The sequence below is a fragment of the Nipponia nippon genome, unplaced genomic scaffold, assembly GCF_047370975.1.
Source record: "Nipponia nippon isolate SJK-2023a ecotype South Korea unplaced genomic scaffold, ASM4737097v1 scaffold_16, whole genome shotgun sequence".
In the NCBI taxonomy this organism is placed as follows: Eukaryota; Metazoa; Chordata; class Aves; order Pelecaniformes; family Threskiornithidae; genus Nipponia; species Nipponia nippon.
In genome coordinates, this window is record NW_028262332.1 from 6500823 (window position 1) to 6522920 (window position 22098).

The following is a 22098-nucleotide window of genomic DNA, read 5'->3' on the forward strand; positions in this document are numbered from 1 at the left end:
CTCGAGCAGCGGGGGCGCGGGCGGCGGGCGCGGCCCCTTTAAGCAGGGCCGGGGCGGTGGGGGGAGCTGTCAGCCGCCGACCAATGGGCGCTCGCTCCGCCCCCCCGCCCCTTCCCCTCCCCGCTCAACCGCACTCGCCGCCGCATCCTCGAGCCAGGCTCGGGGAAGCGCCCCGATTGGTGGGGCGGCGGGCAGCTTCCCGCTCTGATTGGCTGGAGGAGGGGGCTGGGGGTCGGTGGCTCTGCCCCGCCGCCGTCGGCCCCGCCCCCGCCCAGGGTAGGCTGCGGCGCGAGGAAAGGAGACGCTGCCCTTCCGCGGCCATGGCGCGCGGCGGGGGGAGAGGGCGCCGAGCGGGGCCGCGCGCCCCCCCGCCACGGTGAGTGGTGCCGCCCGCGCTCCCTCGCGGGGGCCGGGCCCGGCGGGCCGCGCCATCTCAGGGGCGGGGGGGGAGAGGGAGTCGGAGACGGGGACAACCGGGCCTGGGGGTGGGGGGACGCAGCAGGGTGCAGAGGGTACGGGACCCCCCCGCCATGCGGGGGATGCGGGAGGCTTGGGGATGCCTGGGGTGCGGGTGGTGCCGCGGGGTGCCTGAGTGCGGGGGGGATGCCCCGGGGGTGCGAGGGGCCTGAGGGACCCCGGCGCTCGGCGGGTGCCCGGGGCTGTGTGGGTGCAGGGGCCGTGGGGACGCTCCAGGGGTGCAGAGGGCCCGGGGAGCCCCGTTTGCAGGGCCCCAGCTCGCTGCAGTGCTGGTGCGGGGAGTCCCGTGCGGAGCTCCCTGCCCGGGGCCTGCCTGGCCGGTGGGTTTAACACCCCCGCGCCCGGGGGGCCCGCAGTGCCCCGCCATGACAGCCCACGACGGGCAGGGATGCCCAGGACGGAGGGATTTCCCTGGTACCTTGCTGCCTGCACCGCTCCGCCGGGCGCAGTAACCCCCTGGCTGTTTTCTGTGCCCAAAATTTCTTGCACTTTGCTCTCCTCATCTCTGCTCTGGCCAAAACACTGCGTTTAACCTTGTGGGGAGAGCCCGTCGCCCGTGTCTCGTCCCTGCAGGCTCCAGCCACCTTGAGGCCGTTTCCAAACGTGGCTCCCGGACGGGGTTACACCAACCCGTGGGCCGTGGGGTGTGAGGCTGCTGTCAGCCATGGGGCCAGGCCGGAGCAGGGGGTCATCAGGCGCCTGTAACACCTGGGGTGGGTTTACCTTGTCGGTGTGGGGGGACGCCGGAGCCTGGCGTGGCCGGAGCGCGGCCGCATGCGGGGTAGGAGCAGCATCCCCTCGCTGCAGCGGGGTCGGCTTGCTGCAAAGGCTGGCCTGGCAGAGAGCGGGGCCAAAGGGGCTGGCATTTAAAAGATGACCCCCTCTGGTTTCAATACGTTCTTCTGTAGCTCTGTCCTTGACGTGAAGCACGTCCCTCCTCCCCAGCTCCCAGCACGGCCAGCAAAGCTCTGAGTAAACTCAAGCAGTGTTGAAACCAGGGCAAACACCCTTTGGTTGGGCTTTGATGCACAGAAAACTGTATGAAAGCAGAGTTTTGACAATGAAAGCATACATATGGTTATTTGGAATAATTTTTTTTTATATGAGGACTGCAAACAAAATCCCTCCAACCACGTGCAGCCAATTCTGGTGCACGTGGAAATCTCCAGCAGCTATCGAGTCCAAGGATGCTGCTGCTGTAGAGCAGTTTGGGAATCTGCCCCTGTGGGTGGTAGGATAAGCAAAAAAAATTGCTGCTGTTGGTGAGAAGATGCTTTAGATCTCCTGCTTGGCTCTAGCAGCATTGCTGCTCCAAGTGACCTGGTGTGTGGTTTGTGAAGTGCAGTACAAGGAGGTGCAGGTCGTGTGTTCCCTTCACTCATCTGATTTTTCTCCTCTTCCTGCAGGAGGATTGCTGGATGAAGGCCGAGCCAGGACTCTGAGCCAGATGCCAGAGAAAAGCTGGATTTGTTTGTGAGCAGCTCGCGCAGCATCCGCAAGTGCCCTTCCCGTTTGTGGCTCCTGGAGGTGCTGAGATCTTTGTTCAGACATGGCATTTAGAAGGACAGAGGGAATGTCCATCATCCAGGCCTTGGCAATGACCGTGGCAGAGATCCCCGTGTTTGTTTACACGACATTCGGGCAGGTACGACGAGCAGGAAAGGCCTTTCTGTTGGGCTCCTTGGGTTTTCTCCTTGGGAGTTGTCTGTAGAGAGAGAAGAGTCTGTGTTAGTTGTGAGGGACAGAGGCATGACAGGATGATGCTGGGGGCCTGGGCAGTTCAAGGGTTTGTGAGAATTGCACGGAGAGTTTGGGGTGGTGGGAGAGAGCTGCTCAGGGTGGGCTTGGAGTATGGAGAGGGAAGAGAAGGGCTTCCCACATCCCTCCTTGGAGAACACCCGGGTTCAACCTTCCTCTTCTTCAAAGGCACTAAAAAAAGATTTTTGTTTTAAAGATGATTAATATATTTCTCACTTGTAGTAATGCAACACTTGGCGCAATAAAGCTTAGTTACACACCAGGGTTTAAGAATTGAATTTGGGTAACCCGGATTGCATCTGTTGCAGGCTGTGTGCAAATATTGCAATGTGTTTTGGTAATGAGAGTTGAGACCAAGTTCTCCAGACTCTGTCAAAATGATGCTCTGCAGTTTCTCTGCTGCCAAGTCTTAGTTGTGTAGCAGGGGCTGTGTTTGTGGGTGGGAGGGGGAATGCCAAGATGTCTTATGTTTAAGACTGCTTTAAAAAAAAAAAAAGGGTGGTGGAATTGGTTTTTCATTGTTGCTCTTTCATATCTTTTGTGTTTAAAGTCTGTCTTCTCTCAGCTGCGGCTCTCTCCAGGCCTGCGTAAGGTGCTGTTTGCTACAGCTCTCGGGACAGTTGCGTTGGCTCTTGCAGCTCATCAGCTGAAGCGTCGTCGTCGTCGAAAGAAGCAGATCGCTCCAGAGAAGTGCGGCTTTAAGCCTGGAGGGATCACAGTGCCCATCTTGCCAACGAGAAGGGTCTCCTCCGTGAAGAAAGGTTGGCCTTGCGAAAAGGGAAAATCTCCAAAAGCTTTTTGTGAGGGAGCAAAGAGCGTGTACAGGGAGCAATGGGAAGTTCCTGACAGCTGTGGGGAGAGGAAAGCAAAGCATTTGCTGTAGTGCATTGAGGCAGAATGAAATTAGAAGCCTGAAGCACACTGCCATGAACACAGGGTTAGCAGAGGAAAGGGGGAGAGAGCCTGAGCTCAAAGCCTTTGCGAGAAAAAAGTGACACTGAGGTTTTCACCAAGGCTTGCAGTTCCCATCCCCCTTCCTACAGAAAGACTGTGGACCCGTTATGCCGTACTTCCCCTGATAATAACGGCCTGGGGCACCTGGTGACCTGGTTGCATATTGATCTCGGTGGTGCCAATATGACGCCTGACCCAGGGGTCCTGTGCGCAGCCGCATTGGCAAGGTTGGGCGGCGGAGGGGAGGGTGGCCTGGGCCAGGCTCGCGAGTCGGGAGTGTCTGTCCAGCTCCGCGGCGGCTCCCGGACCACGGGCAGCTTCTTCACCTGCTTGTATTGATTTTTGGGGTAAGACTGACCCAGGCCCTCAGCAAAGCACTTCAGGGATTAAGCATTTGTTTTGTGAAATGTATGAAAATCTTTAAGCGTTTTTAATAATGACCAAGGGAGCGATGTCCGTGCTCTGCCTGGCCTGAGGGAAGCTGGAGGAGCATCTTGTGCTTCCATAAGCAGTGAATAAATACTCATTCCTCAGCCTCAGATCCCCACTGACACCACCTTTCTTAGCGTCTCAGAGCAAAATAGAGCATACAGGAGATCCGTGACTCATTTCTAGGTATTGGATCCTGCTTTGCCCATCCACAATCACACTTGACAGGGTGATGTTCCCCTCCCTATTCACAGCTGCAGTGAACCTGGCCTAAAATCTGTTTTTGTGTCACCTTCCCAACTGCAGGATACTCCAGCAAGAGAGTCCAGAGTCCTGGCAGCAAGAGCAATGACACGCTCAGTGGGATTTCCTCCATCGAGCCCAGCAAACATTCCAGTTCCTCCCACAGCCTCACCTCGGTAAGGACCTTCTCGGCTGGGCTGGGAGAATCAGGGCTGGGAGATACGAGTGCAGCTACCTGTAACAAGATCACCACGTCCTTGGGCTTGCACTGGCCGATGGATAGTGCCAAAGCTTTTGGAGCAGAACAGGTTACAGCGTAACTGTAGGGCGCGTTCTGATATTAACCTCGCAGCGACTGTCTGGAGTTGCCTGCATGAAATCAGAGCAGCATTTTCCTGTGGCCAAGAGCCCCAGGGTACTTCTTTGGCCAACTGCTGCAGGAGGGACTTGTGTGTGGGACAGGGCCGTGATTCCTCTGGGCTCTCCGTGACCCCCTCAGGGAAGGAGGTGGGGTTGTCTCTGGGTCTCACAGCAATGGAGAGCTTGTTTGGTTCCCTCTGCGGTGGGGGTTTGGGTGGCCCAGCCCCTGTGCCAGAACAGCCTTCCTGTGCTGGGGCTGCTCACAGGTTGCTTGGTTGTTATAACCAAGTTAACTACCTAAATCTGATAGCTCTGTTCAGGAAACAGTGCAGGTTGAGAACACAGCCTAGTCGTTCTACCTCCTCCAAAGCCAAAAGCAGCCTAGAAATACAGGTAATTCAGGCTTAACCAGGCAGAAGAAGCCATCACTGTTTATATGCACCTCTTGTGAGACCAAATGCAGAAGTGATGGCTTCAAGACCTGTATTACTTGGTTGACAGCCGCCTGAACATGAGCAAGCAGTGTGCTCAGGTGGCCAAGAGGGCCAATGGCATCCTGGCCTGTATCAAGAATAGTGTGGCCAGCAGGACCAGGGAGGTGATCGTGCCCCTGTACTGGGCACTGGTGAGGCCGCACCTTGAGTGCTGTGTTCAGTGTTGGGCCCCTCACTACAAGAAGGACATCGAGGTGCTGGAGCTTGTCCAAAGAAGGGCAGTGAAGTTGGTGAAGGGTCTGGAGCACAAGTCTTATGAGGAGCGGCTGAGGGAACTGGGGTTGTTTAGTCTGGAGAAGAGGAGGCTGAGGGGAGACCTTATCGCTCTCTACAGCTACCTGAAAGGAGGTTGTAGCGAGGTGGGGGTTGGTCTCTTCTTCCTAGTAACGAGTGATAGGACGAGAGGAAAAGGCCTCAAGCTGCGCCAGGGGAGGTTTAGGTTAGACATTAGGAAAAACTTCTTCACCGAAAAGGTGGTCAAGGATTGGAACAGGCTGCCCAGGGAAGTGGTTGAGTCTCCATCCCTGGAGGTATTTAAAGAACGGATAGATGTGGTGCTCAAGGACATGGTATAGATGGACTTGGCAGTGTTAGGTTAATGGTTGGACTCGATGATCTTAAGGGTCTTTTCCAACCTTGATGATTCTATGATTCTGTGATTCTATGATTGCATCCTCATTGCTCAAAGCCTTGCGTGCTGCTGTTGGAGCAGTGGGCGGCACAAGTCAACCTCTGCAGCTTCATGCACTGTGACTTACTGCAAAACACATCCTCGGCATCACCTGCCTGGGCTCGCTGGCTGGTTAGCAATGCTGGGGCAAGAAGAAGGAAAAATCACCCCTTCGAAGGGAGCTGTTGGCCACCAGTGCCCTACAGTATGTGCAGGCATTGCTGTATTTTAGTTTGTCCTGTAGGGTTAAAGCACCAGAAAGTTGCCAAAAATCTGTGCTGGCCAAAGTGTGTCTCCAGCAGGCGGCAGTGCCGGTGCGGCGCCGGGCATGCGGTCCTGCACCAGTATTCCCCTGGGGTAACTGGGATATGATGGGACATGTGAGTGAGGACCAAGCTGTGTCCAGCTCTGGCCTCCCTCCCCCTGCAGGGACTCTCACATCCATTTAATCCCCCTGTGGCTTCTCCGTTCCTACAGATGCTGTCCGGGTTTTGTATCGCTGAAGTCCGTTTCTCTTTAGATAAAAAAAACTACCTAAATTCCTTCCGTCTGTGACACTGTACTCATTGCTTTCATGTTACTTGATGGAAAAACAGCTCATCCTTTGCACAGCTGCAATTTCTGCCTGCTCTCTCATCTGCTTCCTGGGGCTCTTCTTTGCCATCTAGTAAATAAGTCAACAGCAGTGAACTGATGATTTGCGGTTCTGGATCTCCAGTGATTTATTAACACTCCACAGAGATTAATCAATGGAGGCAGGGCAAGACTTAATCTGTCAGACGATTATTGTAGATTTTTTTCTAGTATCAGGCTCACATTTGGACACATTTCTCTAAGCCATATGAAAACACTGGTCATTTGTAGTGTTTGAACCCAGCACTTTATTGGGTTGGACTTTAAAAGACATTTATGCGCTAGTGTGAAATTGGAGAAAGCTGACAATTTGCTGTGTGGATCTTAGTGCTCAGCCCTCCCAGGAGAAGGTTTGGTTACAAAGGGAAGAGCGAGGATCCCCCTGGCCAAAGTCCTCAGCTGTATTTTTGCTGGTAATCTGTTCCTTTGTTTGGACTGTGGTCGCTTCCCCTCCCACTTCCATGGTTTTTGTGCTGGGGCTGACATGAACTTTCTATCCAAATCCTTTTGCCTTTGTAGCGATTGCTTTGGAGCTCTTGGGCTGCTGCCTCCATCAGTGCTCTCCTGCTAGTGCTCGCCACCGTACAGCTTGCCGTTTCCTAATGAAGCTTCAGTGTAAATTGCTTGGGAGGGTGTTTCCTACGCAACTTTCCGTGCTTTCAAAGACACCGCTGTGGTGCTAGGTGGAGAAGGAGAGGACTTCTCCCCTCCCCTCCCCTCTCAGCACCATGCGGCTCTTGGCAGTTGACAGCGCAGTGTAAACCCAAGTGGGAGGGGGCCGGTAACCCTTGATACCTTCCCCTTCCCAGGCAAGGGGGTACCGGTAAGGGGGAGCACAAGGGCAAACGTGGGGAAGGGAAATGGCTTATCGTTCAGATTTAACTGGTGGTGGTGGTTGTGTGGTCTTAATGCTGCTACCCTTGGAGAGAATTTAAAAGGCATTTGCTGCTTTCTGCTGCTTTCCTGCAGATGGTAGCAGTCAACTCTTCCAGTCCAACACCAGCATCAGCAGGGATGTGGGAGGTCCAGGCAATGGGGGATGCTGGAGCCCTTGGTGATTCCAGTGCAGAAAGCCTCTATGTTCAAGGTAAACAAGCACAAAGGTAACATCGCCCTGGGGGGTTGTTTATCACTGTGAGAGCAAAAAGGGGGTGTAAATTGACATGGAGCATCAGCAGGTCAATGTAGAGCTCTAATAGGAAGCTCTCTCCCATTCTCAACTTAAACTCAGCCACTTGTTAGTTACAAAAATGCCATCTTCTTCTCCTAAAGAAACAGTTCGCTGTTTTCTCAGTGAATAATTTACTTCCAAGGTACTGTTCTTTGAGCAACAGGCTCACCTTGTGCGGAGAACAGTATTTTGGAAGTAACACAGCCGATGTTTTAACCAGTTTGGGGATGTTCTTCTTAACTTCTAGTCCAAATTAAACCATATTTAAAAGGGGAAGAAATAGAACACATTTATTCCTTCTTATCAGTTGGGGAGAGGCTTCCCTCTTCGCCGGAATGTCTGAGTGAGCAAAGTCTTGTGCTGTAGCACTTTGTTCCTAAGTGGCCTGGCACTCTCACAGCTTGCATTTGTTGCATTGCCAGGCATGGAGCTGTTTGAGGAGGCCCTGCAGAAGTGGGAGCAGGCACTGACCATCAGGCAGAGGGACAATGCTAGTACCAGCACCCCAGTGCCCTGGGACAGCAAGAAACAGCAAGAGAGCATGTCTGAGAACGTCCCAGAGGTAGGTCCCCGCTTTTCCCTTGCATTTGCCAGCTGGGGAACATGCTGAAAGACCAGCCTGGGTGCTGGAAGCAGTAATTAGGAGGTTAAGAGAAGAGCAAATTAAGGGCAGAGTTGAGCCAGACTCTGTTTAAGAGCTGTCTATATCTGCAGCTTCCTTATGCAATGTGAGTGGGTGTTTTTAATTTCTTTTTCTTCTTAATAAGTCTCGCCCCCTCATTCCCCAGCTTTTCTACCCACCTTCCAGTGTCATGTCAGTCACTGTCATGCAAGTCCTCCAGCAGCAGAGGCTGCGGTAGCAAAAGGCTGTAACAAATACAGCACTGGAGAGAAAGAAATAGCTTTTTGCCTGGCAGTGCTGTGTCTGTAACTTTTTAATGCATTTGAAAGTGGAGATCTTGATGGTCACTATCACTTCCTAAGAAGCCGGGTGGAGAAGCAGAGGCCAGCTGCCTGCATGTATTAATGAGTAAGGTGAAGTGGTAACTCGGTAGGAGCTAAGTATGTTCCTGCTCACTGAGCAAGTGGATCAGGGAGATGTGTAACTCGTTCTGCCTACAGCTACGGAAACAAGTATTTTAGGACAACGCCTTGTTATCTTGGACTTGAGGACTATGCAGGGAAGACTTCTGATAAGAGGAGATCCAGACTAGAAAGGCTCAGTGACAATCACAACTCCCAGCTGTGACTCCCAACTGTCCGGGAGTTCTCGCTGGCAAAAAGTGTTCCCAGCCTCTTATAAACAGAGCCTGGTGTAGTAAGTATGTGGGATATTTGTCTTTTGTGGTGGATAATATTTGTCCAAATCAAAGCTGGATTCTTTTGTCGTTGTCTCTCCTTGAAGAGTCCAATAGTATTTCTAAAACTGACTTAAAAACAGTTGATTCATTATCAAAACAATTTTTCTGCTTCTTGTTAATGCTTCTGTCTTTTGGGTGAGATACTCATGCAGACAGAGGGGCATGAAGGCAAGATGCTGTGTAAGCCTTATTTTTCTCCCCCCTTTTATTTTTCTTATCCTCCTGTGCTGCTTACAGCAAATTTTGCTTATGTCCAGCACCTTCATCCAAGGACTCATACAACAGAGTATCAAGTTCTGGATACTCTGTTGTATTCAACACAGGTTTTCTGATGTGATTCCCTCTTGAAATTAGGCTAAAGTCACAAGTCAGGAGAATTAAGTGATCTGTAACTCATTAGAATACCCATTTTTCTGGATGGCAGGTTAAAGTTCTTAAGTTCTTTCTTCCTTCTTTAACAGCAAAACAAAATTGTAAAGCTAAAAAACCAGAGGGTTTGGAATAGGCTGTGTAGAAGCTTCCTTCCCCTTGTGTTATTAGCTGCATTGTAGGATTAATGAGTCCTCTCTGTTTTTTTTTTTTTAAATCATTTAATCTGCAAACTGTAAATCCCATTTTACTGAAAATTTCCTTCCATATTTGTGCTGTCAGTCTGTCTCTGCCCAGCTGGCTAACTAAGCGTGGCGTTTATGTATGTTCAAGGAGGAGTCCCAGAAAAGGGAGTTTGCCGAGAAGCTGGAGTCCCTCTTGCACCGAGCCTACCACCTCCAGGAAGAGTTTGGGTCTTCGCTTCCATCAGACAGCATGCTGCTGGATCTGGGTATGGGAGCTGGGTTAGAAATGCATTAGAAGGCCAGTTTCTTTTCTGATTTTATGTCTTTTCTGTAAGCTAGACAATGAAGTGGTGACAAAGTGCTGTTTGTGGGGGTGGGAGGGAGACCACAGTGGCTAAGAGGAGCGATAGTCCATAAACTCCCAACACATGCAGCTTCTTCCTCTCCTCCAGAGAAGACTTTAATGCTTCCGTTGACGGATGGGTCATTGCGGCTTCGGACCGATGATGAAGACAGCTCGATTTCCGAGGACTCCTTCTTCTCTGCAGCAGAGGTGACTTCAGTTTCAGCTGTGTGTAGCAGTCCAGCTGCTTGGAGGGGAGCCACAAAGGCAGCGGAGCCAAACCCATCTTGGTAGAGGAAGATGATAGAACATGGAGTAACAGCCCCAAGCTGGGAGCTTCATGATGGATGTTAGGAAAAGCTGTTTCATTAGGGGCATCGTGCAGCCCTTTCCAACCAGCATTTCCATGTCATCTTCCTATCTACTGTAGAAAACACACCATAACAGCTAGGAAAGTACTGTAAATCTAATGTAATGTGGCTTGGTTGTGTAAATTTTAGGGGATATTGAGCTGTGTCAGAGCTGAGACAGCTCTGAAACTGGTGAGAAAAGAAATATCTTTGCAGGAAATAATTGGCACTGACAAAAGTTTGCTAGCTGAAGAAGGCACATCTTGCTTGTGTGCAGTCTCTGAGTATTTGCAAATATTTAATGAGATCGTTTTGTTCTTCCCATGCCTCTTGCCACCTCTACAGCTCTTTGACTCTCTCCACTTTGAGGAAATACCATTCCACCTCTCTAAGCCAGTAGCGGCATATGAAGAAGCTCTGCAATTAGTGAAAGAAGGGAAAGTTGCATGCCGGACGCTGAGGTGAAGTGCCAGCTGGAGTTGTGAGTCTTTGTGTCGAGGCTCCTTTGAGCAGTACAAACACATTACTTGCCTTTGAGCAGCCCTATAACCAAAATAACCCTTTGGGGACAAAAACTCTTAGCATCCTTCCTGCAGGTTTGGACTTCCCAGGGAACTAGCCCCAGATTTTAGGAGACACATGTTAAGAAAGGGTAATTGTCCCAGGAAATTAGTAATGGGAACTGTGACTGTTCTGTGTGGCTGGCTGGCATAGTCCTGTGCTGTAACAGCCTTTGCAGAGGTGCTCTGGTCCCCCAGGGAGCTGGACAAAGGGAATGAAGTTGTTCCTTCCTCCTAGGCACAGATTGGGAATTGGTTTTTTTAAAAGAGCATATTTGTTAGGAACACAGACATCAGGAGAGCTGAAATTTATGCAATCCTTCCTCTCTTCCCCTAGGACAGAGCTCCTGGGCTGCTACAGTGACCAGGATTTCCTCGCGAAGCTTCATTGCGTCAGGCAGGCCTTCCAGGTGAGAACAGCTTGAGGCTCCTTGGTTCCTGCGGCGCGTTGCTGCCAGCAGCATGTTCTCCTCTGCCCATGCAGGGGTGAAGTCTTTGCCCCTCTAGAGGAAGTAAAAGCAGAAGCAGCAGCAGCCCAAGCTCCCCTTGCTCAGCTCTATAATCCCGTCCTGATCGATTTGATCTGGAGAGGGAGAGGATCCCCTGGTCCCTCTGCCCAGCTTGAGTGGTGGTTACGTGGCCACTGACACTGGTTTAGTTCTGGGAAGTGAAAGTTTGGTAATTTCAGAGCTGCCCAGGAGCTGCTACTCCCACTTAAGAGCTTTTCACTGGGCTGGAGTCAAACCTCTGTAGTAGGGGAGCAAGGTTTCCTTCTCCTTACTGCAATCTGCATCCAGCAAAATATGGCTAGAGTCTGAACAGCAGCTTTTGTGCCCTGGCCCCTCTGCCACTCCGTGGCTCCCGTACCACCGTTCTTGCCAATTCCAGTCTTTCAGCCTAATTTTAAACTCACTTCCTGGACAGAACAGTTTTGTTTTCTAGACTCCATCTTATTAAAGGTTAATGATACTGGTGTATGCAGCATTGCACTGCTTTGTGTCCTGTCCTTTTTTCTCCCAACTCAGAATTCATGTGGGTGTAGGCATACACAGGTGACTTCTTGTGTTCCCTTTGCAGGAGCTGCTGGAAGATAAAAGCAATCAACTGTTTTTTGGGGAGGTTGGGAAGCAAATGGTGATAGGACTGATGACAAAAGCTGAAAAGGTAGGAAGTTTGTATAACAGCTCAGCTGTGTCTTGTGAGCACAGGGACACTTGTTCCTCCATCCCAACCCAGAGTTTTTCCAGTGTCTTGGAAGGAGAAAACTTCATCTGTATGCTGGTGACTATTGTGAAAAATAAAATGCCTGTGCTTTTAATCTTGTTTAACCAAATTCTCTTGAAAGAACCCCTCTGTGCGGCTCGGGTCCACAGTTTGATACTGTGCCTCACTGGAGCGAACAGAGGGTACAGGCTGTGCATCAGCGATGGCATCGTCTCAAGGAATATAGGAAAGAGAGAAGAGAATCAAACCTTTGCATCAGCCACATACCAGCTCTCAGATCACTGCTTAGTCACTGGTCATCCCCTAAACAGGGAGATGGTCGCTTGCACAGCATTAGTCCCTTACTCCCTTACTGGCTTGGTTTGCTTACGGGTGTGTCTAGCTACTTCCTTGAAGAAAGTGGAGCAACGTAGGTGCTTTGAGTCACAGCTGAACCTGGGGCCACCCATGCCTCCCAGAAATAAATCCTCTCTTTCTGCACGAAGAGTTGTTTTGGCTAAAAACTTCAGCCAGTTCATGCATTGATGTTGATGTTAGCTCAGAATAGCGTAGTCAAACTTTGGTGAAATGGGCCCACAACTGTTGTACCTTCTGAAGTGTTTTGTTTCTCTGCTCTCCCAGAATCCCAAAGCCTTTCTGGAAAGCTACGAGGAGATGCTGCGTTATGCACTGAAGCAAGAGACCTGGCCGACCACTCAGCAGGAGCTGGAGGGAAGAGGGGTTGGTAAAGACGTTCTCTCTAGAAAGTTGCAGAGGAGTTGGAGGATAATGAATATGTAGGAATGGCCTAGGAGTGAAAGAACTGCTGCTGAAATACAATTATTTTGCAATTGTACATTGTTGGGGAAGGCGGGGGGAAAACTGGCTGTTGGGGTGTTTAATCTTGCCTTCAGCAATGTCAACACTACTGTGGTTAAAAAAAAAAAACCAAACCCAAAACGCCAACTCAAAATCCCAACTTTTTCTAGAGGGCACAAGCTGCTGTCTGTAAGATTTGTTTGCCTTTTGACTGGGCTTTTCGTGGACATGGAATTAATGAGTCTCTTGGCCAGCCCCTCTCCGGGGGCTGTGAACTGAGTGTACACAGTTCAGTCCTCCTGCCTTGGTGGCAGAATTCAGCTCATTACATTTGGTTGCTTCAAAGCAAAAGAGTAAACTCCATCTCCTTTTTTTTTAAACCTGTTTCCTTTACAGAGTGTTCTGCTCTCTGACAGGTGGTGTGCATGAGTTTCTTTGATATTGTGCTGGACTTCATCCTCATGGATGCTTTTGAGGATCTGGAGAACCCGCCCTCCTCCGTGCTGGCTGTGCTGCGCAACCGATGGCTCTCCGACAGCTTCAAGGAGACGGTGCGTTAAGCGGGTAGCCCTTGTGCTGAGCACGAGACCTCAGTGCCAAGGCTAGGAAAGAATATAACCTCGGCTGTCCTGGCTGAGCTGAATATTCTCTTTAGAAATACCATGCTTCCCAGAAACTAAACAACAATCTTCTGGTACCTGTAAATTGTTTACAGGAAAGCTTTCCTTATTTTGAAAGCATCTGAATGGCTCCAATACATTTATTTCTCTAGCGGCCTTTATCAGTGATGCCATGGAGATGTTAAAAGATGACAACACATATTTTCATGAATGAGAATAAGAGGATCAAAATGTAGGGGAAAACACGTGTGGGTTTTTGCACCTGGCCATTCATTCTGGTGGTACCTCAGCAGATGCTGAGGCTCAAGTAGCAGTGCTTTCCTCTAGTCCTGGCCCCTGGCTGCATATTTAAGACTGGTTAGTTTCATAGACTGAGAAGAAGATGGTTGGGAGGCACGTTTTAACAGCTGTCTGCTTACAGTCTGCATTCTGGGGTGTTTGGCAACTATGTCAGATCATATTAGCAATCTTCAAAAACACTTAATGGATCTGGAGTGGCTAAATCTGCTTCCAGTTCACTTCGATTTTGTCACTAATTTTAGAGTTGTTAGCACAAAAGGGCCACTGCTTTGATATTTTGAGGGCAATGTGTTGGTAAACTGTTGTTTTGTTTTGTTTTATTTTGTTTTGTTTTGTTTTTAAAGTAATCCCAGTAACTGATGGTCTCTCTCGGTTAATTATAGGCTCTAGCAACTGCCTGCTGGTCAGTTCTGAAAGCAAAAAGGAGGCTTCTGATGGTAAGCAAAATTAATTAAAGGGGAAGGAATCTAATGTATTTGAAGCTGAAAAGATAACACCTAGATCTTGACAAAATGCAAAATCTAAGTGGTGTAAGTCTGAACTGAATCACATTCTTTGTGATGCTTTAGAGCACTGGGGTCCTGCCGTCATTGCTCCAGTGCCATGCCAGCATTTTACTGAATCAGTCTGAGTTTGTTCTCCCTTTTCCTTAATGTGAGGATTCAAAAGACAACGTTGCCTTTCCGGTATTCCCTTTTCCCACTCACGATACCATAGGAATGGTCACAGACACCAAGCAACAAGGGGGTGCTCCTGAACTGTAGCTTCCTTGCTGCCAGCGCAATGAATGGCTCAGGCGCTTCTCTGCCTCCCAGCACTGCTTGCTGACTAGCTCTTACTCGATGTGTTTCCCTTAAATCTGTGGCTTTCTGAAGTATCACAGCAGATGAGTTCACAGACCTGGGGAACAGGAAGCTGCAACTTCACAACCCCAGCTCTGCCATAGGGTTTGTGGCCTCTGGCAACTTTTCAACTCCTATCCTGCAACCAGCTGGTACAACTGGGTTTGCCTCATGAGATGGTACAAGGAGAAATGAGAGCGCTGGGAGCTGTATTGGTGCTGTCTTGCAGTAGCTCTGTCTTGGATATTTGCATGCCCTTTCCTGGCTTGATCCAGAGATTATAAATAGAGTCTATAAAGACTGCCTGATGGTTGCCTTTCATTTTCTTCTATTTATTTTCCTCCTGAAATAGTAGTTTAGAAACATGAAGATAGAAAGCTCTAGTCATCCTTCAAGGGATCTGAAAGATAAATGTAATTCTGCAAGAAGAGATGTTCTTAAGTAGCTCTTAACTTCAGTTTCTGAAGCACGGTGCTTTCTGGCATGGAATTTGGTAGCTGATATGGAATAAGCTGCTAATTCTGTCTGAGAACCAAGACTGACCGATTCTTCCCTTCCCTGTGGCAGGTACCAGATGGCTTTATCTCTCATTTCTACTCCGTATCGGAGCATGTCAGTCCTGTTCTAGCCTTTGGTTTTCTGGGGCCCAAGCAGCAGCTATCTGAAGTCTGCAGTTTCTTCAAGGTAAGATGGCTTTTCTGTACCTAATCTGTGTGGGACTCCTGCTGTCTTCTGGCTTAAAGCTGCAGATGTGTGCTTTTGATGACTGCTGTGGCATTAAGAAACTTGGCTCTGTACAAAAGCCTTCTAAAAATCACTATTTTTTGAGATGCAGATTGCTGAATTCAGATAAGAATTCCCAGCACAATTTACCATAGCTGATAGCAAAGGTGTGTGATGAGATCAATTTATACCATCAGTATTGGAAAAGATTACAGGTGCATATGCTGAAAGAATATGTTGTCTAAGAGTACATGGGATCTTACAAGTTACGTATTTGATCTTACAAGTTACGTATTTGATCTTAAAGCCTAAATCCTCTTGTTCTTGTAGATAACGTCATGAGAGGCTGTGTTGCATTCATTAAACGTTTGCATGGACATTGCCATGGACATCAGCATTGCTTTCCTGACTTTGGGAGCTCTGCTGTCCTGTTTCAGAGGCACGAGGGGACTTAGCCACAAAAGTAATACCCAGCCTGAAGCAGATTTTCGCTCAGATGGCAGACATGCAAAATTCCTTACGGGGTTCCCTGCTTGCTGCAGGCCAGACAGCTGGTATTGGCAGGTGGGAGGAGGTCTCCTTACTGTAAACCTTCCTTTTGTCTTTGCAGCACCAGATAGTACAATATCTGAAGGACATGTTTGATTTGGACAACGTGAGATACACAACAGTGCAGTCGCTGGCAGAAGACATTTTGCAGCTGTCGCGGCGGCGCAGTGAGATCCTCTTGGGATATCTGGGCACCGAGACTTCCCCTGAGATGAACGGCATGCTTCCTGGTGAAAATGAGCCACTGAAGGAGCTCATCTGATGTCAGCCGGGGGAGGAAAACAGTTTTGTACAAGGACCTTTTTCCTCCCAGAGATGGATAAAACTACCTGCAATGCTCAATGGTGGCAGCAAGACTATCTCAACACACAGCAACCTGGTGGGACCTTCTGCTTTTTGTAGCCAGTAGTGTTTGCTGGGATGGATCCAGGACCACTTGCCAGCTTATGGTTTGAATTTCTTCCTTGTTCCACCTTCCTGTTCTTTTTATTATTATTATTTTTAATGTGTCATATAAGCCACGAACTGCCTGGGCCCAGATTTTTGCCCGATTCTCTTGAAGAGGGCAACATATGTACCTGTTTTGCCTGTGCGTTTTCTGGGAGATGATCCCCGATGTTTACGATTGTGGGTGGGAGCAGGAACATCATTGGTGAATTCTCCACTTGACCCTTAGCTTCTCAAGGAGGCTTTGTTTGCTTTGGGATTTTTATTATCGTTCTTTCTCTGCTGTGTTTCTACAGACACGACTGCTGATTTTTACCTTACGTGTTTTAACACATGCAATGTGATTAGCGAAGATTTCTTTCCCAGGGAGGAAGAAATACTTCTGTAAAGCACTGAAGTAAAATGCAGACTTTTGTAACCAGTCTGAAGCTCTGAGGAAGCTGGTCTGTTCCCTCTGTGTTGCTGCTCTTTGCAGGCCAGATGATGGGCTCTGTGCTGCCGTCATCCTCGCTTAGGAGATTGCTGAGGTCTACGTTTGCCCCTAAGGCAAGCTAGTGTGAGGAGGGGGTGGATTTGCATCCTGCCTGTGCATGCACAAAGTCTTTAACATCCATCAAAGTGCCTTGCTGTATTTCAGAATGAGTGGCGTGGTTTAACCAGCAGCAGTTTTTGCTGGTAGTAGGTGTTGGGTGCACACAAGCAGAGGGAACCGGTATAGCATGGTGCCTATTCCTGTTACGCACAAGGTAGCAAGAGGTGTAGATGTTGGATGTGATGTACGAAAGGGGTTATGTGTGCAGGTAGCTGGAGAGCTGGGATCAAGCTGCTAGAGAGGAAACGACTGTATAGTCTGTCCATCCTAAGAAACATAGCATAGTTTCGGGTAGAGATCAAGCGCACGTGTATGTATGGCCTTGTAGTGCTGGGAAGGGCTCTTAAATTCGATCCTGACTGCACAGCCGGCACCTGAAATCTGGCTGCTTTGGGACAGGTGCGGAGTCGAACACTGGTGTAGGGTAGTGGCAGTGGAGCGTGCTGGACTTGAGGCGGTGCTGGCTTTTGTGTGAGGTTTGCAGTGATTTGCCGAGTCCTCTGTGAGTGCGATGCCACGGATGAAGGTTGAGGGTCCAGCCTGTGCTTCCTCCTGTTTCAGTCCACATACAGCTCCAAGTCCCAGCCTCAGAATGAGGAAGTCTTCAGGGAGAAGAGAATCAGGACTTCCACAAAAACACGGGCTTCACTGTTTTTTCTCCAGACTGATTAGTTATCCCTTGTGTCTGTTCCAGGTAAAAGGCATAAGTCTTACCTAGCCATATTTTTGCAAGGGAAAAAAAAAAGTAAGAATCTGGAGTTTCCATATGAGCGGAAAGTCGGTGCATGGGCATGGAGAATGCAAATGTCTTCTTTCTTCCTCTTCAGATATCTAATGTGGATTCTGCTAGTAAAAGCAGGAAGGAAGTAAGCAGGGAAAAAGTAAACAGAAGGATGTAAAAGGAGTAGATAAACACTCCTGAGATGCTTGCGAGAGGGTAAGTGTAGAGCATGCAACATCTGTTGCTCTATAAGCACATCAGACTGATGTGGCTTATCCTGAAGACCAGATTAATGCAATAAACAAGGCAGTGCTGAGGCAGAAGTGAGGAGCAGCTGACCCAAGTGAAGCTGCATGAAATAAACTGTTCTGAGAAGGATTTAAGAGACGGCAATTGAAACTAGGAAAGGTCTCTGAGGCGTCTTGCTCCTGGCAGCGTGCAGGGAGAGAAGAAACAGTGGATGTTGTATTAGCACGACGCACCGCTATATGTAAACTGTGATTCAAAAGTATGTTGTATTCTGAAAGCAAGTTACTTTGCCAAAAAAAAAAAATGTTTATAGTGCTTTGTGCTCTAGTATGGCTGGTTTAGAAGAAAGAGTAACTTCAGCAGCTTTGTATAGTGGTTGAAACGATGCTACAATGTGAAGATTAATGTAATAAGATGGATTGTAATTCTAAACAATCAATGCTGTTAATTTCTCATTTTTAGAGTTGTTTTATGTGTATTTATTTACTACTTTGAGTGTCTTTTGGCCTCAGTGCTTGGGGCAGCCCTGTCTTTGTGTACAGACAAGAACACTGGCTGCTGACTTTGGTCTTTTCGTGTCCTTGCTGGAGAGATACTGAACCAGGGGCCCCAAGAAGCAGACATTAACTTGCACTGCAGCTTTTTAAGCTAAGAAATTGTAAATTCCTAATCAATCAAATGGAAGACAGACAGTTTTATTACAGCTTTATGCTTTTCCTTAGCCGTTATTGCAAATAGGGTATGCTGCCCCCCCAGTGAAGGTAAAGAGGGATCTTCCTTGAGAACATCTGCAGCTTCTTGAAGGTTGAGTTCTCCCCCTCCACTTGCCAACACTAACTTGCTCCTGCACGAGCCAAGGATGCCTGCTGAGACAAACGGATTTTCTCTTCACTGGGCACGATGTTAAACTTCTCTACATGCCCCTCGCCCCCCCTGCTATTTCACTGCTGCTCTTTCTCCCTCCCTGATCCCAGTGTAGTTTGAGAGGAAAGGCAGAAGAAAGGTGTTGGCAGCCTCTGAAGGCTGCTGTTCAGATCAGCGGGTTCAGAGGAGCCGTTCCTGTGGAAGAAGCTCTCCCTGACCTGAGGGGTGGTGGTCCGTGACCTGCTGCATTCAGCTCCTTTGGCTGCAGCCCTGAGCAGGGGCTCAGGCTGCTCCCGCTGCTCCCGTACAGAGCAGGGCTTGGCCGAAACGGCAACCACCTCATACTCATCTGTTTTGCAGGGTAGAGTAAAAGGTTACGACGGAACAACCGCCTGCCCTCTGGCTTCGTAAGAGATCACTAGAAAACCCTTCTTTCCCCAGCATATTGTGTTTAGCAAAGGAAATTCTTCAGTATTCGTAGCAGATGAGATACGTATCCGGGTAGAATCTCTAGAGATAAGGTATTTGCCTTTTTGATAATGACCCCTTATTCTCAAGGGGTTAAATCATTCTGGGCTGACACTTGCAAGATTTTAACACTGATGGGGATTTAAAGCGGCTTAGCAGCTATGAAATAAAATTCTTCAATAGTTTCTGATGCTTAAACAGAATTTCAAATATGCATGACTTTCAGTTTGTACGTGGAGGTTGTAACAAGCTTCACCAGTGGTTAAAGTACGTACTCAGTACTTTAGTATGCATGTAGAGACTACACCAAATGGCTCTAGGAGGGTCTTTATGATCTTTAAAGCACAAATACATTAATAAAAAAAGTAAGAGGAAAAATCTGCCTTCTATCTATGAGATCAGTGTGGCTTTGAAGCATATGACTTGTGCTGTCTCGTACAAGGAGGTGGGAAAGCAGGATTTTATTTACCCCTCTTCAGTAGAACATTCCTCTGCCATATCTGAAACTAATGAATGTAAACTTGTGCCTATTTTTTCTTGATTTCCTAAAGGTGTAAAAATCTGTTCTTGTTTTGCTTCTTTCTTTTTCTTTGCAGCTAATTTTTTTTTTTTTAAATATCCTTTAATCTTAGGATGTGGGCATTACAAGTCAAATAAAACTTTCCTTGATGATCGTGGGTTTTGTTTCTAAATTTCCTGGCGAAACTTGCTAGAAACTCAAGCCTTTGGTTTCTGATTTAGGTGACCGTTGTGGTGACACCTCTGGTGGTAGAGTGATGGTCTAAAACAAGGCTTGCTCTTCCTAGAGTCAAGATGCTGAACTTACAGCAAGTAAGCGTAAGGGTTTTGTTTGAAAGGGGAATCTTCCTGGTTCTACTGAAGACAAGTCCATAGATTAAGCAGGCTATAAAATAAACAAGACAACGCATTGTACGTTGAGCAGTGGTTGAAAACTCTGGGGTTTCATTTTTCAGATTTTTCTTTTTCCGCAGTGGTTTGACGGTGTTTGGGTGTGGTTTGGGTAGGCTAGCAGCCTGTGATAAAGTGATAACAGAAATCCCAGTAAGGAGCAGAATCTCTTAAACATTGTCCAAGTTCTCATAGCATACTTAGCAGCCTCCCAATCTATGTGAAAGAAACCCAGAGTAAAGACTGTGGGTTGATATCAGAGATGCCCATCTGCTGAGCAATGCAGGAAACTCATCTTCTCATTCTTCTGAAGCAATTACAGTATGTTTAAATACTTTCATTTTCAAATGATACAGAAACCAGATTGAATCAGATAGGCTGTTTGCTTCCACAGTGATTAAGATTTCATCCATATGCTTAAAAATAAAAAAATAAGCCTCAGTTAGCATTAATGAAAGCCTGTCACGAACTATGATATATGCAAATAAAATGTTCATGAATAGGAAAATTTTTGTCTCGTGCCACACCCTGAACGTTAGTTGCAAGAGTTAAAAGGAGTTTATCTTAGTTTCCATGGTGTCAGACTGTATACTCATTACATCTCCCGAGCAGCTCTGTGCTTTCTTATGCTGAAGGAACAGAGCAAAGGCTGCTCTGTGTATTGACACTTTCTTCTTATGTTCAGGAAGGAGTGGGTGAATATAGCAATGAAGCCCACAATTTTCAGTACTTGTCATGGTACATAGATCAAATGTAATCCACTCTGCCAGCATAACTCTATATTCAATAGCTTGGAAAGGAGGAGATTTATTTAACTTGAATAATGAAAGCAGTAAATCACTCATGCTACCTTGTAGCAGTCTTCTGCAATGAACTGAACTTATGCAGTAAATATTTGCTCTTTCTTTCCAAATAATAAGGCTTTAATGCTATTTTTCTCCTTGTAATGTCAGGAGAGGTATCAACTTTGAAGAGGCTGTTGAAATTAATTGGACACAGTCATAATTTCCATCTGAAAACAGGTGTATTACAACTGCAGGAAAAGGAGGTTTCTCCCTGTTCTGAAATCTTATGTTAAGGTGAACATGTTAAGAGGTAGATATCCTAGTCCGCGTGCTTTCCTGACATATAAAAATTAAAGGCAACCCCTTGCCTATGTTTATCACTTCTTGCGCTGCTCTTGCGTATTTATTTTACCGTAAGTTTTATTTTTTAAAATTGAATTAACTTTGGTGGTTTGGTCTGAAGGGATATTTGCCTTCTACAAGCTTTTCTGTGTAACGCTGCTCGTGTATCTCACTTTTGAAGTGCTGCACTGTTTGTGTTCTGCTTTTTCCTCTGGCTCCCCAGGTACGTATTATTCTCTGGGCTCACATATGGGAACGTTCATTTCAGTTTGGTCTTCAAAGCAGGTGATTTCAGTAGTCAAAGGCATTTGGGGAGGATAAAAAAGGTATATTACCTGGCCTTTGCACTACCTGTTAAAGGATGTGCGGAGCGTCGGCAGCAGCGTCCCGGTTTCTCTTGAGATTCTGCGAGGGCTTTATTTCATGCTTTATTTTCACATGTGCATGTCCACACAGGAGCTGCTGGTCCTTTACAGAGCTATAACGGAGATGGGGCTGTAAAAATCCATCCTCTCCCTAGTGTTACTTTAAAAAAAAGGGGAGGGGGGGGCATTTTTCAAGAGAGCTTAGCTTGTCACTTCATCCCTCCTGTGCAGGGGCAGGTAGAAATGTTATGCTTAGGCTAGTGAAATAATCCTGTTATGTAGCAGTACCTGTAGTAATCCCGTTTATAAAATGACAGATTCCCTTTTAAAAGGTGACATGAGAGGACGGTTTGGTTTTTATTCAGTGGCAGCCCGCCTCCTCAGCGGGCCAGCCCCGGTGTCCCATCCCACGGCGGCAGGGAATACAACCACCGCAGCAGGAGGCCGTGAGGCGCCGGGGCGGCAGCAGGGAGGCTGTGAGAGGGACTCGCTCCCGCGGGCACTGCTCCCCATCAGCCCGGCCCGGCTCCGACGCGGGGGACGCGAGGGCTGGCCCGGCCGGGGCGCCGCAGGCCGGCGGCGAGCAGAGGCCATTTTAAGCGCCGAGTCGCCAACGAGCCCCTTCCTCAGCCCCCCGAGCCAGCCACCACAGCGCCGCGGCTGATTGGCTGAGAGCTGGCGGCAATGGCAGCTGGTGATTGGCTAATCTGCATCGCTCCTTTCGCCAATGAGGAAGGGCGATGACGCCCGCCTTTCTTTCGATTGGCTTTTCCGCTACCTGCGTCCTCCTCCTATTGGGCACCGATGCTAGTAGGCTATTGGCTCTGCCGCTCCCCGGGTTGGATTTTTAATTGGGTGGCTGTGGGTTGGCCGGCGCCTCACCTGCCGCGCAGCGTCATTGGCCCGCCGCTCTCCGCGCCCCCGCCCATTGGTCGCACCGCCC

At 48.5% G+C, this 22098-nt stretch overlaps 1 protein-coding gene across 4 annotated transcripts in view; it reads left to right on the top strand.

The window, feature by feature from the left end:
• The window catches only part of MIGA2 (mitoguardin 2), a 36740-nt gene extending 20458 nt beyond the window's left edge, over positions 1–16282 (top strand). For 2 of the 4 annotated variants that reach the window (XM_087753062.1, XM_087753063.1), the window contains exons 4-18: positions 1884–2122; positions 2786–2996; positions 3925–4037; positions 6988–7105; positions 7612–7751; positions 9253–9370; positions 9557–9657; positions 10143–10258; positions 10695–10767; positions 11435–11521; positions 12203–12301; positions 12796–12930; positions 13683–13736; positions 14709–14825; positions 15475–16282. In XM_087753062.1, the coding sequence (XP_087609188.1) occupies positions 2027–2122; positions 2786–2996; positions 3925–4037; positions 6988–7105; positions 7612–7751; positions 9253–9370; positions 9557–9657; positions 10143–10258; positions 10695–10767; positions 11435–11521; positions 12203–12301; positions 12796–12930; positions 13683–13736; positions 14709–14825; positions 15475–15675 (1779 nt within the window). In that variant the 5' untranslated portion in view covers positions 1884–2026 and the 3' untranslated portion in view covers positions 15676–16282. Of the gene's footprint in view, positions 1–127; positions 377–1883; positions 2123–2785; positions 2997–3924; positions 4038–6987; positions 7106–7611; positions 7752–9252; positions 9371–9556; positions 9658–10142; positions 10259–10694; positions 10768–11434; positions 11522–12202; positions 12302–12795; positions 12931–13682; positions 13737–14708; positions 14826–15474 lie in introns of those variants that run through there. The other 2 variants (XM_087753061.1, XM_087753064.1) reach the window with 2 other exon arrangements.
• The last annotated feature ends 5816 nt before the right edge of the window (positions 16283–22098 follow it).